This window comes from Prionailurus bengalensis, chromosome F2, assembly GCF_016509475.1.
Source record: "Prionailurus bengalensis isolate Pbe53 chromosome F2, Fcat_Pben_1.1_paternal_pri, whole genome shotgun sequence".
NCBI classification, from domain to species: domain Eukaryota; kingdom Metazoa; phylum Chordata; class Mammalia; order Carnivora; family Felidae; genus Prionailurus; species Prionailurus bengalensis.
In genome coordinates this window covers 21347110-21362691 of record NC_057353.1, presented here as the reverse complement: position 1 = coordinate 21362691, position 15582 = coordinate 21347110, and the positions used below count along the sequence as shown (strand labels likewise).

The 15582-nt window shown below is 38.2% G+C and overlaps 1 protein-coding gene across 1 annotated transcript in view; it reads left to right on the top strand.

The window, feature by feature from the left end:
* The first annotated feature begins 1225 nt into the window (after positions 1-1225).
* Positions 1226-15582, top strand: part of EYA1 (EYA transcriptional coactivator and phosphatase 1) — a 172553-nt gene continuing 158196 nt past the window's right edge. The window contains 3 exon segments of the mRNA XM_043601189.1: positions 1226-1281; positions 6310-6359; positions 7890-8017. Of these exon segments, the coding sequence (XP_043457124.1) occupies positions 7894-8017 (124 nt within the window). The 5' untranslated portion in view covers positions 1226-1281; positions 6310-6359; positions 7890-7893.

The window sequence follows — 15582 nt, the reverse complement described above, 5'->3', positions numbered from 1 at the left end:
GCGTAGATTCTGAGTTTAGTTAGAATTTTTTAAAAGAACAAAATGTAAAGAAAGAGTTCTAGATGATATCAATCTTTTCCCAAAAATGATTTTCAAATATCAACACCGAAATATTCTCAGGTTCATACCCCCCCCCCCAATTGCTCATGTAACCCTTGCCCCTCTAGAAATCACTGCAGAATCATCATTCAGGCTTTCATTGTTAAACTGATAATAGCTTACACGTTTGCGTGTTTTCTCCCTCTACGTACTTAATATATAAGTTGCCATTCTAATTGTTTTTTCTAAATTTTCCCAGACCCGTTAGTTGTTGCACTGGGGGGGGGGGGGGGGGGGAATTGCAAAGTATTGATTCCCCAAGTTTCAGGGCCTGAAAAAAGTTTTGGAAAAGTATAAAAGATAACGTGTAACTACTCCCCAAAGCTCGTAATTGGTAGCTGCTGGAGCAGGAGATGTGTGTCGACAGTGTCTCCGAGAACTTATTCTCACACAGCTGTTTATTCAGATAGCGTGGGGCGCGTTCATTTACATAATAAATTTTTTTTTTTTTTTTTTTTTTTTTTTTTTTTTTTTTTTTAAGCAGCAAGGTTGAGTCAGACGGAGCAGTGCTCCTCTCAATTGTTGCATTTAAACCAATAAGGTTAGAACAAGAGAATAGCTGTGGTTTGCGTTGCAAAAACAAAAAAAAAAGCCCCGAGGCTCCACGGGCAGACCTACAAGGCTGCGCAAACAAATCGAGGGATGAGATTCTGCCGTTTCTTTGTCTAGGGTTCTCAGATGCTATCTGCCGCCGCTGTTTGGTGGGGAAAGAGCGCAGGGCTCGCAGCGGCTCCTAAACAGATCGGTGGGAGCTGATGGCTCCGAGTTTGGGGCGAGGTAGAAACTCTCCAGTGCCACTTCCGACTTTAAGCCTTCCTGTTGCCGTCCACTGTGGCGGTTTTCTTGCTGGGGAAAGCGTTCTCGCTCAGTCGCTCGGCAGCCCGAGCCTGCAGCAGCGGCCAGGCGGCCGTCCCCGCGGCCGGGCTTTCCCCTGCAGAGGCGCCCCGCTTCCAGCAGCGCGGGGCTCCGCTGGGAGCGCCTAAAAAGCCCGCACGCGTCCTTCCCCGGGAGCAAACCTACCCAAGGAATGGAGGTCTGCTAAACCAGAACGTTCGAAGGAGCACGTTAAAAACTGGTGGACGCAGCAGATGTAAGCGCTGTAAGTACAAGCTGACGGTTTGAAAAATTGTAGGGACTGACAACAGCTGTCCTGTGGGCAAAGCCCAAGATACCAGGAGCGCCGTGAGTAATTGTTTGGATTTGTTTTAAACTAAAAACATGAGGGCACGGGCAACACTATGACACTTTGGACCTGGGATTTTATGAGCCACAGGGTTCCATCACAAAAGTAGAATTCTTAACCCCCCTGTTAGCTCCGCGACTGGCATCATTAAGAGACAATTACAAATTAATTGTTAGCAATTACTGTGGTTGTGATCTATGGAAATAGAGTACACGGCTGTATTCTTGCAGGGAGATTACTTCATTATCTCTCCTGAATTGCTGCACAAACCTCAAATATTCTTGAGCGATATGGAACAAAGCGATAAATACCTATGCGTAATCTCCATTGCAACACAGATTAACTTTTCCTCCACACCTTAGGTTGATATGAGAAAATGAGGGAAGAATTCACATTTTGAAAGCACAACAGATAACAAAAATAAATTGAGACCACTTTTTAAGGAAGGAAATCCTTTCGCTTCAATAAACAAATTTCCCCCACGTTATATGAAACAGGCTCGTCTTCTAAAGGTGAAATAATAAACATTTGCTAAATTAATATACTTTTCGCTTATTGACGCTTTAGATAACTGGAATGGACCTTGAAACTTAAAAGAAGACTCTTCAACTTTTGAATTACCATTTAAAGTATTTGTCATTCAAAATCACTATATTACTAATGACTCATGGGCTTATATTTCTTGGGAGGAGTTTTTGAACACATTTAAGTCTAGCTTTTGCAAGAATTCAGTAAATTCAGACCTGCCATTGAATTTAGACAAGTGTTTTCATGTTGCATTTCTTAAAAAGACAAGGGTACAAAAAGTTGGTAGTTAAGCACAAAGTGTAGTTTTATAGAGTTGGGATTGTTTTTTGTTTTGTTTTGTTTATGCGTCTTTCAAAGTAGCTTTTATTTTAGGCTTCTGTGAGTGTTTTCGCCCACCGTTTGGGGTTTGAGCACATGCATACATGAATAGTCCTGCATTGTCAAATATTTGATATTTGACTTTCTTGCTTGCTTGAGTTCTCCTAAGGCCCAGAGTGTTCAGTAAATGAACAAACAGCCATGGGTTTTCAATCCTGAAAATTCTTCGTGGTGACAGAGAAGCCTGATTGAGCCACTGTTCAGTTTTAGAGTGCCAAAAGGAAGTCAGCTGCTATGTGAGTTTCGTACACAAGATAAATGATTTTCTCAAAAGAAAATTTCCATTTGAATGCGAAAATTCCTATTATAAGAATACACTGGGAAGAGGAAAAAAAAGACTTGCAGTGAGAATACAACCCTCTCTTCCATTTAATCAGATAGCAAAGGCATTTCATTCAACATTTTCAATGAGTGCTCATTTTGAAATCAATCTTTTAAAACTACGGTGGCATCAGTGTCATTTAAACACTTGCTTTTGTTTTCACGGGGACTCGATGTCATTTTCTTCAAACGAGGTATGTCAAAGAGGAATACAGCCTACTACATTAAGTTCAGTAACAGCATTGGAGCATTCATTTTATGGAGTCTTTGATAAAGAAGGAAATAAGTGTTAACATTTAAAAGACATCTTCGTCTTCCTAGGAGTTCATTTTGATTTTACGTTTAGATTTTTATCACAGCATTGACACCAGAGTTAGAAATATTGATTGAGGGAGATTTTAGCAAGAATATACTCTGATGAAAAAACAGATCTATGCCTAAGTCTCCTTCTTATAAAATACATTCTGATTAGAAAATTGCCATTGTCTTTCAAATTTGGGAGTACTCAGGTTGATCTGGGGGGGTGGGGTGGGCAAAAGCAGCCTGCCTGCCAAGTCTATTTATTTAGATAAGTTCAGTACTTTCACTTGGAAAATGTCTTTTTAGTTTTTGGGGGAAAAAAAAGTTTTAAATTATAGCCATTTTATAAAAATTGCTTCTAGCAAGCAAAAAAGCCTATGGAAAACCCATAATTGAGACAAGTACCTACATTTTATTTGCTCTGTGCTGCTGAGATTTAGAACCCCTTTCCATTTACAGTTTACTTTTCACAGAACATTATTAACTTTTTGGCTTCATACATGATCTTCTGTCAGATGCTTTTGATTTGTAATTTAGCAAAGTATAATAAACAGTGCAAAAGTCATGAATTTTGCTCTGCGTCCTGAGCTCTGTGGTAGGGAAAATGTGATAAAATGTGTACCTTAAGTCTTGTTTGATGATCTCTCAAAGCAAGTTTGCCTTCTGGAAATAATTTCTGGGGTTGAAGAGCATGGTATTAACAGATTTAATGTGGCTATTCAATGGATTGGCGAAGTACTATGTGAGGTTTAACAAAATGAGAGAGACAAATTGAACATCAACAAAAGTTACATCTGTGAAGAATTATAAATTTAATTAGAAAAAAGGCAAACTTAAAAGACCTCATTAACTAATCAGAAGTCAAAGTTACTAGTTTAGGATTCTTGGATTTAAATTCTACGACGTTCTGCTATCTTTTTTCCTCTTTGTATTTCTGCAATTCTCAGTATGTATGCTGCTGTGGGTATTCTATACAAAGAGTTTTAAAAAGCATTAGAGTGAAGTGACTTCATTGTAATATAAGATGACTCTTTGTAATGTTAGGGGAAATATTTTTGTACTCGTAGGAACATTTGAATTAAAAATACCAGATTAGAAGAAGACAAGAAACGTATTAAGTTTATGGATATGAAGCAGAAAATATGAGCTTACTGAATGCCTAACAGCATTTTCCTGAAAACCATGAAATAATTTTTTTTTTCTCTTTTGAGTGGAAATCTGCCTAATGAATGATTTTTGAAACACATTATGCTCTTGGACCTTGAAAACACAGAAACTTCCAGCGATATTGTCAAACATAAGAGAAAATCAACACCAATCAGAAATAGGTGTTCTTTTTAGATAAGTTATTATAAGAGCATGTTTCCTTACTGGCCTGTAATCTTGTACTACACATAAAAAACTAAAAGCATGCGAAGTGTAGCATTTTGTAAACTGTAACTAATTTTGCTCACATCTGTGTCTAATTGTTGTCTGCATTCGCATTCTTGAGAGTAGATTTATTTTTCCTGGACCACGATGTGGATTCAGCTGACCAGCCTAAGTGAGGATTAGTTGTTTTAAAGTTATTTTGATTAAAGAGTCATTTTTAAATACAGTAACACACAACACATGGTTTAAATAATCCTTGAGACACAAAAGAATATATCTGAAGTATACTTAATGAAATGAAGATCATGGATATGGGCTTTCAAAAATTGTAGTATATGAAAGTACAGTAGGGACTGAGTCAGGGCAGCATTAAAAAAAAGTGCAAATGCATTTTTTTTTCAGTGAGAAAACGTGGTAGAAAATTCTTATGTTGAAGTGCATTTTTAAGTTTGACTTTGCAATTTAATGATAGGTTCAACCACAAATATAAGGATAATCAAACTTTCAAAGTATACAATGAAACCAAAATTATATTTCCAGGATTATACTATCTAGCCAATGTTAAAATGGGAATGTATTTTAACATTTAACAGAAAGTGTGTTTTACATACTCTTTCCCACAATTAGGCCAAGAGAGTTCTTAAAACTAAGCTAGTTCTCACCTATAATTTATTCCAGGTGTATAAAAGCAGGGGGAAAAAAAGGAAAAAAATTTATCCTCGTAGATTGCTGCAGTTTCTAGAGGAAAACATTTACTCTTACGTGAGAACGTTAACAAAAATTGCAGCCGCCTGCTATCACAAAATGATATATCTGCAGGAATTAAAATTAAATTTTCACTTACTACACAGGCGTCTGTTAATGATTTTCATCCTGCATGTATTCTAGAAACACATACCTAGAAATTTCACATAATGTTACACCAAGGGATCTAGACTTCAACAGTGCACTCTTCGTGCCAAAAAGGTAGAATTCCTCAATTTCATAAATCATAATTAGAAAATAACCGGACTCGATGGCAGAAATTTGCTTGGATCACTTTAATGCCATTTGAGATGCTTCAGTTCTCATCTTTGTTCTGTAGCCCTAATTGATGTCAGTTCAGGTTGGATGAAAATGCACATCAAAGATTTGGAATTCCGAGTCATTTTAAGTGTTTTCCAGAATGCTCTCTACTGCGAGGCGTTAGTCTGAGCTTGTAAACCAGCAGCCCGCCCTCACCTGAGCTTATCACCTGCTGGCGGTTTGCGCTGCCTCTGGAGGAAGAGTAGTAGCTGGCAGAGCCTGCCTGTGAGCCTAAGTTAGTTGGTTCATCTGGAGACAAAAGGCACCAAAATGCTGGCTCCCTGGGACATTGAACTGATGATGAAGCTCTCTGTCCTCTTGGTTGAAACGACAGCAAATTAAACGGAAAGCTGACTGCTTTTTCTGTTTTAGCAGGCGATGGCGCGTAAGCAGTCACTGAATTTCAAATTTGCATGAGTACATGAGCACACGTCACTCAGTGATGTGATTGTGGGGTATGAAAACTTGCCTTTGCCATTTAGAGTGACATTTTTCAGCATTGCCTGAAAGTTGCCCAGAAGCTGTTTCAGTAAATGCTACATGACGAATAGTAAATATAGGAGAAACCACCATGGTAAGGAGGAGAAACTGTCAGGAGTCAGGGGTGGGCGGGAACTCTGTTTCAGCTGGTGATAGCAGAGAATGGAAGATCTTCCGAGGGTGCTGGAGGGTTAATTCTTGAACTGCTGTGAAACACACTCATTTTGCTAATAGCTATTTTTCTCCAAGCACCTTTTCCAAGCTGCCTGGGCAAGGCTGCTTTGCATGTTGATTGGGGGAGGGGTAATCCCGTTTGCAGCTGTCATAGGCCAGTGATGAATCACTATCCCGTCATTTGGCTGCCTTCCCCCTTGACAAGGGGAGGAGGAGGGTAGACCTGCAGGAGGAAACAACAGTGGAGACCTCAACTTCAAGACAATATGCCTTTCACTGCTGCAGTATCCTCCTTTTTCTCTTTTGGTTAAAAGAGAGCATTGTCGTTCTCAGCCATGTGCTCTGTATAATTAAGAGCTGACACTGAAGCAGAGTAACAACAGCTTCTAATTTCTTACCCCCGATCACAGGTGCAAACATCTCAAACCAGTTCAGATGTTGCTGTTTCCTCAAGTTGCAGGTAAGGATATTTGACATTTTTAGAGATTACCTTTCTGTGACCCATATCTATTTTTGTCTAGTATTTCTTAATTATTTCTATTAATAGCAACAGCCTCTGTTGAAAATTACTTAACAATTTGTGTGTGTGCGCGCTTGTAAAAAAATTTTAAGTATGTAGAAAGGGAATAGGAGCCTGGGTTTGAAAATGATTATGGGCTATAGTTTCTGGTGTTAGGTAAACTGTGAATGTGTAATGTGAATTAGGAGAGAAAAGTTGGATTGTAAGCCATTTCTAGTTTGATTTAGAAGATTGGGGAAGTAAAAACTCACTTTAAAAGTTACAGGGTTCATATTAAGCTGCTTTAAAAACTATTTACAGTCAGTCTAAATGCAACCTCTAAAGTAAAATAACTAGCTTTTATTAACCTGGTGGGGGGAGGAACACTCTTCACTTCAATGGAACATTAACACCCCCCCCCTTTTTTTTTTAAGAAAAATACATAGGTTTAAAGTAAAGTGAATGGGCCTTAGATTTTTTAAAAAAAAATTGGCTGTCAGAAAACAGAAGGGTATCTAGGTGTGGTTTTAGTCGCTTTAAATAAGCCCCCCTCCTCTCCATGAATAGAATATTAAATATACACGGATAGCTCTGCAATTGTGAACGTGAGTGGCGGCTTTACCATCATTTTATAAAATCAGCAACTACTGAGTCTAAGAACTTGGGGGCAGGGGGGGAGTATTTAACCTTTTATATGGTAAAAATGCAAAAGTGCAGCATTGAGGTAGAATTGTTATTTCCCTGAATAAGTGACAGCTGAGGTATTCCAAGCGCTAATGCTCCCAGGGACTCACTGTATGTTGGCCTTATCCCTTTTCAATTGGGCACGCTGTATGTAATCCACAAAGCAAACAAGTGAGCCGACATCATAATGTTTTAATGCTGCATTTGTTTCAAGGGAAACAGAGGAACAATTAAGCAGTTTGCCAGAGTAAACACATGCATCAGGACTATCTCTTTCCCTGTCACTGCACTATGGGCCTCAAGTGTTTTATTTGGTTTGGAGACCCATTAAATTACAATTGGGTGGTAAATTATAAGGGAGTACTGGTGCTAATTGATGAAACAGATTCCATAGACAGTGACGCTTCGTCCTTTTATACCTGTTTACATATTTGTCTTTTACAGAAATAACGCCTCTGTTTTTTCAATTTAAAAAGAAAAGCATGACTGCATTTTTTTTTCCGTTGGAAATTAAACTTGACGTAATGGTCTCACTGTGATTTGATGAGCTGTGTAAGAAAAAAAGATTTTTCAAAGCGCCATGTGAATATTTGGTTAGCTAGGTAAGGCCAAGGACACCTTTGAGCACCACATGTTGGGAAAGCATGACTGAAGGTAAAATGTAAGGTGAACTGTTTGGAGTCCAAGAAAACAGATACAATGGGACTTTTGTGTGAATGTGTTTCAAAGGTGTCAAGTCGTTAGCGCATTAAATACTAGTGTTATGAATTTGGTACATCTGTCACACGGAAGGCTTCTTGTCTTTAGGTCTATGGAAATGCAGGATCTAACCAGCCCGCATAGCCGTCTGAGTGGTAGTAGTGAATCCCCCAGTGGTCCCAAACTCGATAACTCTCATAGAGATAGTAATTCCATGACTCCCAATGGCACCGAAGGTGAGTGTCTGCCTTCTCGCTATTTGCTTTGCACCTTGTTTCTTCGTCAGCGTATACTTTGTTATATACAAGGGGGTTATGATTTCAGTTGTCAAACCCATGAAACTACTGTTCTGGTTCCCGTTTGGGTCGTTTGACTTGTGAATCAGTATTCATCCTTCAGTTAGGAGCTGCACAGTACTAAATTATTGTAACATTAACAGACTGGTTCTATTTGGCATAAATGGACACACACGTATATGGATGGGTGCGTAACGTTTTTAACCTTTGAGTGTTTTTTAAGCTTCTTGCTGATGACTCTTCAGAGTATAGTATTTGCATTGTTTTGTTCTCTGAGCAATGAGAATTTGGAATTACTTCCTTTCCCTTTTGATACTAAATATAACAAAATGGGTTTCAACGTAACATTGGACTGGCTTGTCTCTAAATACCGGTAAAATTGTGTGCCAAATGTTCTTGCGTCTCTGACCATTGAGATATAAGCAAATAACAAAACAAAACAAAAAGCGCCCTTGTTTACAAATATACAACCTTATTTGGGAGCTACATGAAATTTATTGTCTTCAGGATTAGAGAGTATACCTGAATAGTTGTGTTACAATTATTTTGTGAATTAATACATATTAATATTTATGTAAATTTTATGTAAACACCTACTTTAGTCCATAGATTCCTCAGTCTAAACAAGTAAGTAAAGCTATCCGTGTGCATTGTGAGCTGTTCTGCACATTTATTTAGGTATTATGTATAATTTTAAAACTGTAACATATGCAAGTATGTGTTACATATTGTATTTATTTCTACTTTAGCCTGTTGAAAAATTGCTGCTTCACACACGATATTTTTGCTTATTCCTTACTAAGCCTCAGGACCTTAATGAACTTAGAGCATAAGTTTCACTAGAAGTTCAGTGAATTATCCATGTTAGAATTCCATCCATCCATAAACAACACCCTTAACCATCATTTCCCAATCGCCATGGTGATCTTTTATCACAGTTCTTAAAAATAAACAAAACTAAATGCCATATAATTGTTTGTTTGGTGCAGTATTCCAGCACGTATTGGTGAAGCCTTTTAAAACTAGGAATGTTAGGACATTTCTGATCCTAGAAAACATACAAAGTGAATTGATTCTGATATTAGATACCTTCATTTCTATACCGACAGTGGTGATTTTTAATGTGCAAATAGTCTGTATTTTGCTTTTTGAGTAAATATGTTCGTTACCAGCGTTGCTGAAAAATGGTCGCTGTCAAAAGTAGAAACTCTGCTGATCTAGCAAAAAATAAATAAAGAAAATAAAGAAACAAACCTCTGAATGAAGTTGGCTCTTCACCTCAAACTCTTCCCATTTTGACAGGCAATCAAAAAGACACTGAAATTATTTTTAGGACAGCAGTTCTGGTATTGAAGTAGGTTTCGTAGAGCAAGTAAAAAAAAAAAGTCCTTTTTTCTCTCCTTTGGGATTTGGCTTCAGGTGGCAGTGTGACTGCCACACAGTGTAGGTTGGGCGTGTGCAGTCTGAGTGTAGGTCCTTCGGGTGGGGGGCCCCAGGCCGGTGTCCTCGTGCAGGTGGCTACTGACAGGAGAGTCAGAGGGGCCACAGGTGCAAACCTTAAATAGTCCTCATCGCTGAGAAGTCCAAACAAGACCATCATTTAGAGTAACTGAAAAATAAAGAAGACTATGTCTAATCATTTTTGCTAAATAGAATTTACTAATACGTATTGGTTGGAGTAATTATGAAATAATGCATGGTGGTAGTTCACATACGTATAAACAAATGAGGTGGGGGGGGAGGCATTTTCATTTTGTCATCATTTACTGGCAGATTGTCTCCTACAGAATAAGAACCATGTAATACTGAAGCAGAGTCTGTGATGGGGACTGCCCCCTAGGAAGGCTTTGTGTGAATGACGTGTGGTTTGTTTTTTAAGGACATGTGGAGTGGTTATGTCTTTCTAACAGTTTGTTTACCTTTAATAGCTTGATATCAGGTCCATATTCAGGAATATGTATCTTCCACCATTTTTGCATAAATGGTTCAAAAGAGTACGATATTGTAGGTAATTGTGGAATCTGCTGAGGCAATCTGGCAAATACTTCGAAATTACTACTTACCCAGAAAAATTCTTAATGATCTTATGTTTTAGAAATGAATTTTTTAGACCTTTTTCAGACAAAGGCAGTTACGCATTTCGTTTTTTCAGGGATCTTACCTGGGTTTACTTTGTAACGGCTATGGTAGTTAAAGTGGAGTTAGAAGGTACCAATATAAAATAAATTCTCCAAAGAATAAAGGCAATTTTCATCATTCTGCTTAGAGATCCAGTTTTATTTTCGTATACAGTTTGGAAATACGGTTCTAGACTTGCTTTATGATCCCTGTTACATGCCTCTTTAGATGCAGACTCTATCAGAAAGTTCTGAGTTATTAAGTTTGTGAATCAGTTCATCAAGCTGCTTACGCGTTCTGTAACGCATTTGTTTCCTTACCCCCAGTCACCGCTAGAGGAGTGAAGGTTAAAATTAGTGAGCTCCTAGTGTCTGGCAAGCTTCCCTGGGATATAATCCTTATAGATTTTCCTAGTCCTTCTTTGAAAGTCTTCTTTCGAAACTAGTACTGTTTACCAATGAATTAGAAGAACGAAAAACAAGAAATTCATTTAAATGTAAGAGCGTTTAAAGTATCAATCATCTCCCCTAACTCCATGACAAATATTTTTAGCTCTATATGCCATGATTTATATTTAAGTGACTTCACTGCAACTGAGTTGAAGCTATTCTCCTTAATGAGGTCAACAAAACTTCCATTGAGTTGACACAGTTGTTGGCTTTGCCCGCGTTTATATAGGTTGTCTTCTCAGAGCCATTTTTTACTTCCTGCCCCCACTTGTCCCTATAATGAGGCTAAGAAAACATGAAAATCTCCTGTATCAAAAACCATAACTTCATCTGAAGAACAAACAAGAAGGGAATGGAATGGAGAGGCCGAGATATTAAGTTTCTTCTTAAGTCGGCTGCCAAATTATCATAAGACTCAATGTTTGTAGGTTCTGTACTCACAGGCTAGTGCCTATTTTCATGGTTCATCTAAGGGATAAAGACAGACAGACACTGAGCTATAGCCTCAGATACTGGGCTTTTTTATTCCCCAGATGAAATGTTCTTCAGTTAGGATGGTTGTTTACTGTTTCATACTTCAAAAGTTTCAACTATTCGTATTTTACATTCTATTCCAACCTCTCTGTGAATCGTTACCGTAGTTAACTGTTGGTTTCTCACAGTTGATAAACCTTGGAGATAGAAAGCATAGATAGGTAAAAAAACAAAATAGCATAAATGAATGCTTGAGTTGCACTGAAAAAAAAAAAAAGAGAAGTGATCTGTTTCCAAATGAAGTAATAAATATTTTAGTTACTCTTAAACAATTACAATTTGATTTGGAGGAGACTCATGGATAGTTATGAAAACTATGAGCAACTGTGGCTTTCTTTTCACTGTTTGGCCTATTTTGGGGGGTGGGGGGCAGTTAGTTTTCCAAGACAGGATTGAAGAGAAATTTCTTATTAGATTGTAACAGCATAATTTTTAAGACCTAGGCTTCTTGCTGGTGATGCTCGCATTAGGTCTATATTAAAGCACCGAATCTGAGAGGATTCCTAATGTGTGGATATATGTCAAGCCTGTTGACGTCTGTGTTGTATAAGCGTGCAGAGTTGTTGGGAAACCTTCCTTTGGAAGGATTCAGGGCTGTAGCAGTAAAAGGAGTTTTATTTATGTACCTAATTAAGGCCTTGTTTGCAAAGCAGTGATTCTTTCCATCTTTGTTTTTTTCTTGTTGTCTTATTTCCATGGGAGCCTTAGATTGGTCGGTTCATATATTGCTAGTTTGAGTGTTTATTTTTGCTTGTCTGGGGAGGAAGAGTGGGGAAGGGCAAAAAAGAAGCGTGAGCAAGTGGAACCGAGAGCTCTAATTCTGAGTTTTTGCTATTGTAAATTCAGATTCAAAGTCAAAAAGCAGCTTAAACTTGTCTTAAAGCAGATGAATTTGCCTTTAAGTGACATAACACCAGATGCGGTTGAAATCTTCACTACAAACAGGGTTTCAGGAATTCTGATGGTAATTCAAATAGTAATTTTGAATTGGTATATCAGATTCCCAAGGTGATAAGAGATACAATCTTGAATTAGGTGGCTAAATTTTCTGCATTTTAAAAATTTATTTAATTGTGTATTGCATATTTTAGGATGATAGCTTAATTCAATTTTGTATTACCAGGAGCTATTTTAATGTTGTTTTATTTCTACAAAGCTCAGAACACCAACAAATGATCTGAATTTGTTTTCCTCACTGCAATTTGAATTTAGTGAAACATAGTTATATGCAACTGGAATATTTTTAAGAAATCTTATTTATAAGAAATATGTAAGCTGGAGCGAATGTGTATAAAATTATGGTTTGAGGCTGCATTTTAAAGGCTACATTTGTATATTTGTGGTCAAATATTCTGTTGTCAATAGAAACATGGTAATCTAATTTTATTATTGTTTACATTCTGCACATGACTTACTTTCTGGAAGATTAAGGGACATTGTGAGTAAAAGGATTTCTAAATGACATTTTTAAAGTTTGCCTGTAGCCACATAATTGGTCTCTTATAAATTGTTCACAAGGAAAAGCCATGAAAGGATGAACAAAATAATTTTAGGATTTAGTATTTGCCTATATTGTGTCTGAGAAGAGTTTTCACATGCCTGTTACTAATTAATAATGATAATGGCTAATGTTTATAAAGAACTTAATGTTAGTCTTTATGCTGACCATTCTCCAGGATTTGTTTCATTAATCTTCAGAAAATTCCTGACATCCCAGTGTCGTGGTTAAGACGCTGGGTTTGACTCCCAGCTCCACGATCACTAGCAGGGTTAGCTTCTGTTGGGCTCAGTGTCCTCGACTGTGAAATGAGAATCAGAGCAGAAACCTCTCTCAGGCTTGCTTTGAGGATGATAAGTAAAACCTGGGGCACACTTGGGACTTCCTAAGTACTCTGTATTTATTAACTTCTGTACCATATCTAGACTTGGATGGTACTATTACTGTTTTACATACAACAAAACAGAGTGTTAGAAACTTCAGTGCCAAGTTTAAAGGCACAGGGCTTATAATTGGTACCACTAATATCTGACCTAGTATTTGAATCCAGTTCTGAGTTCAGAGCTTGGGTTTTAAAATCTCTGTATTAGTCCGTGGAAAGAATACATGATTCCCATCCCCGACCAGTGTCTTTTCTGACACCTTCGTACTAAACACTGGTGCCTTCCCCTTCCACATGGATGCCTTCTCAACTGGAGAACACCATTCCCTAGCAAACAGTGGAGCTGTAAAATGGCCTATGGCAGAGGCTTTGATGACAAAAGGACTTCATTATGAGGCCATGTGCCCAGGGCAGTTATATTCTGGTCTTTAAGTTCTTGTGTGCGTGAGTGTAGGAGATTTCTTCTTGGTGCCACGCGTGCAAAGCATATTGCATCAATAGGTTAAGTTTTAGGGGATTGTCTCTTACTAGTTTTCAAAGCTTTAGACTTCATTATAATTCCATCAGCCGTCTCTCTCTGTTGGCTTCCCTGGGATCGGAGATGGGAAGTCCTCTCTGCTTTTCATTACAATAGTCATTATTATATGCACATTTGGATTGGAGCAGTATTACTGTGAAATCTAAAAAGCGGTCACAGTTTTGCTACTGCTCAGAGTAACCATTTTCTACCTCAGAAAATATTCTTAAGTGGATGGTAAATTTGGTCACATTTCTCTTAGAGAACCAGGCTATGTTAACTAAGCAAAGCTCGAAGAAGCAGCTTAAGTGGCATTTGTTGGGGGTTCCATAGAAACAGCGGTTACGGAAGCCAGGATATGGGAGCACGGGTGCTATGTTCTAGGAGCAGCAAGTAGCCATTCAGGCGGTGTGGCCGGGGGAGAGAGGTTGACGGGGTCTAAGAGGCGAAGTCACAGGATACAGGGGTGGCATGTGTAGGGCCTTGCACATTGGCAGATGTACTATCGCTCATAAATAGCTTTGGTAGGAAGAATAGGAACTCCAACGCTTATTGCCTGAAACTGTGCTCAGAGTACAGAATCAGGCTTCTTGATAAACAGACTCTATGTATATAGTATTCTCTTCTTCCCCAATACCTCACAGTTCAAGAGAATCAGAGTTCTATGACATCTCTTCTCTAGCTGGGCCAGAAGTTAGGTAGCATCAGCAATCTGTACCTCCCTTAGAACGTCCTATCTTCTGGGAGAAATTCCTGGTTCCCTCCAGGGAGATTGTGTGAACCTTTAGTGAGTCCTAGTATTTAGGCTAATTCTGAATCCTTCACTCATGGATTCCTTGCTTTAAGTGATTCCTAATTTCTTTTGATGGCCAAAGATGCCTTGGGGGTGAGCTGTGTATAGATAACGTGATGGGTCTATGTGTGCCCACTTTGCTTACTTGGAGTAAAGTCTAAGAGTGACGCCTTTTCCTCTTTTTGGCTCCAAGGGTACAATATAATAGGAAAAAAGACAATTACAAATTTTCCAATTTTATTTTGGGTAGGCAAAAACATTATCTGACACATAGCTGTCTTCAGTGACTGCTGAATAATCAAGGACTTAGGCTGAGGATTTATGTAAAGTTTTAGGACCCCTTTTATAAGTAAAAGGTTGTTGTTATGTTTATGGTAATTTGTTGGTTTTGTAGATTTTTTAGTTTCATTTCATGCCTGAGACATCTCATTATACTGAAAAAAGGTGGATGAACTCTAGCAAACACATTCTAAGCTGATTTATTTATGTACTCCCTTTAAGGCCAATTGGAAACATTTTTTTTCTATGAAATGAATCAAAATCTAAAATGCTTACCTGTTTTATCATTGCATTGATTACTGATCAAGGGAATTGTGAGTGGAAACAATACTTTTTTTAATTTTTTTTTAACGTTTATTTATTTTTGAGACAGAGCATGAACGGGGGAGGGTCAGAGAGAGGGAGACACAGAATCTGAAACAGGCTCAAGTCTCTGAGCTGTCAGCACAGAGCCCAACGCGGGGCTCGAACTCACGGACCGCGAGATCATGACCTGAGCCGAAGTCGGCCGCTTAACCGACTGAGCCACCCAGGTGCCCCAAAACAATACTTTTTTAACAAAATGAGGACTATGAAATGAATTGCCTAAGTTCTTACTGTTTCTTAAGCATATCAAGAAATAGCATACCTGATTTTATCTGCAAAAGAGTTAACTTTTATGTACCTAATTTCAAAGAGTTTAAAAAGCACAGTACTGTGCTGGAGAAGAGAATCAAAGACACGTCAGACCGATCTCAAAGCTCACATCCTTCACACTCTGAAACATGGGCTCCCTGATAGCCAAATAACTTGGTCCTTACTGACATAATTTATCTGCCCTAAGAAATTTTATGTTACCCTGTCTAAGTGGATGATTCATTGAAGGAAATACAACATCCGTTTATATGTATGTTTCACTTAGTAGAGTCTCTAGGTTCCTTAAAGGCAAGGATAAA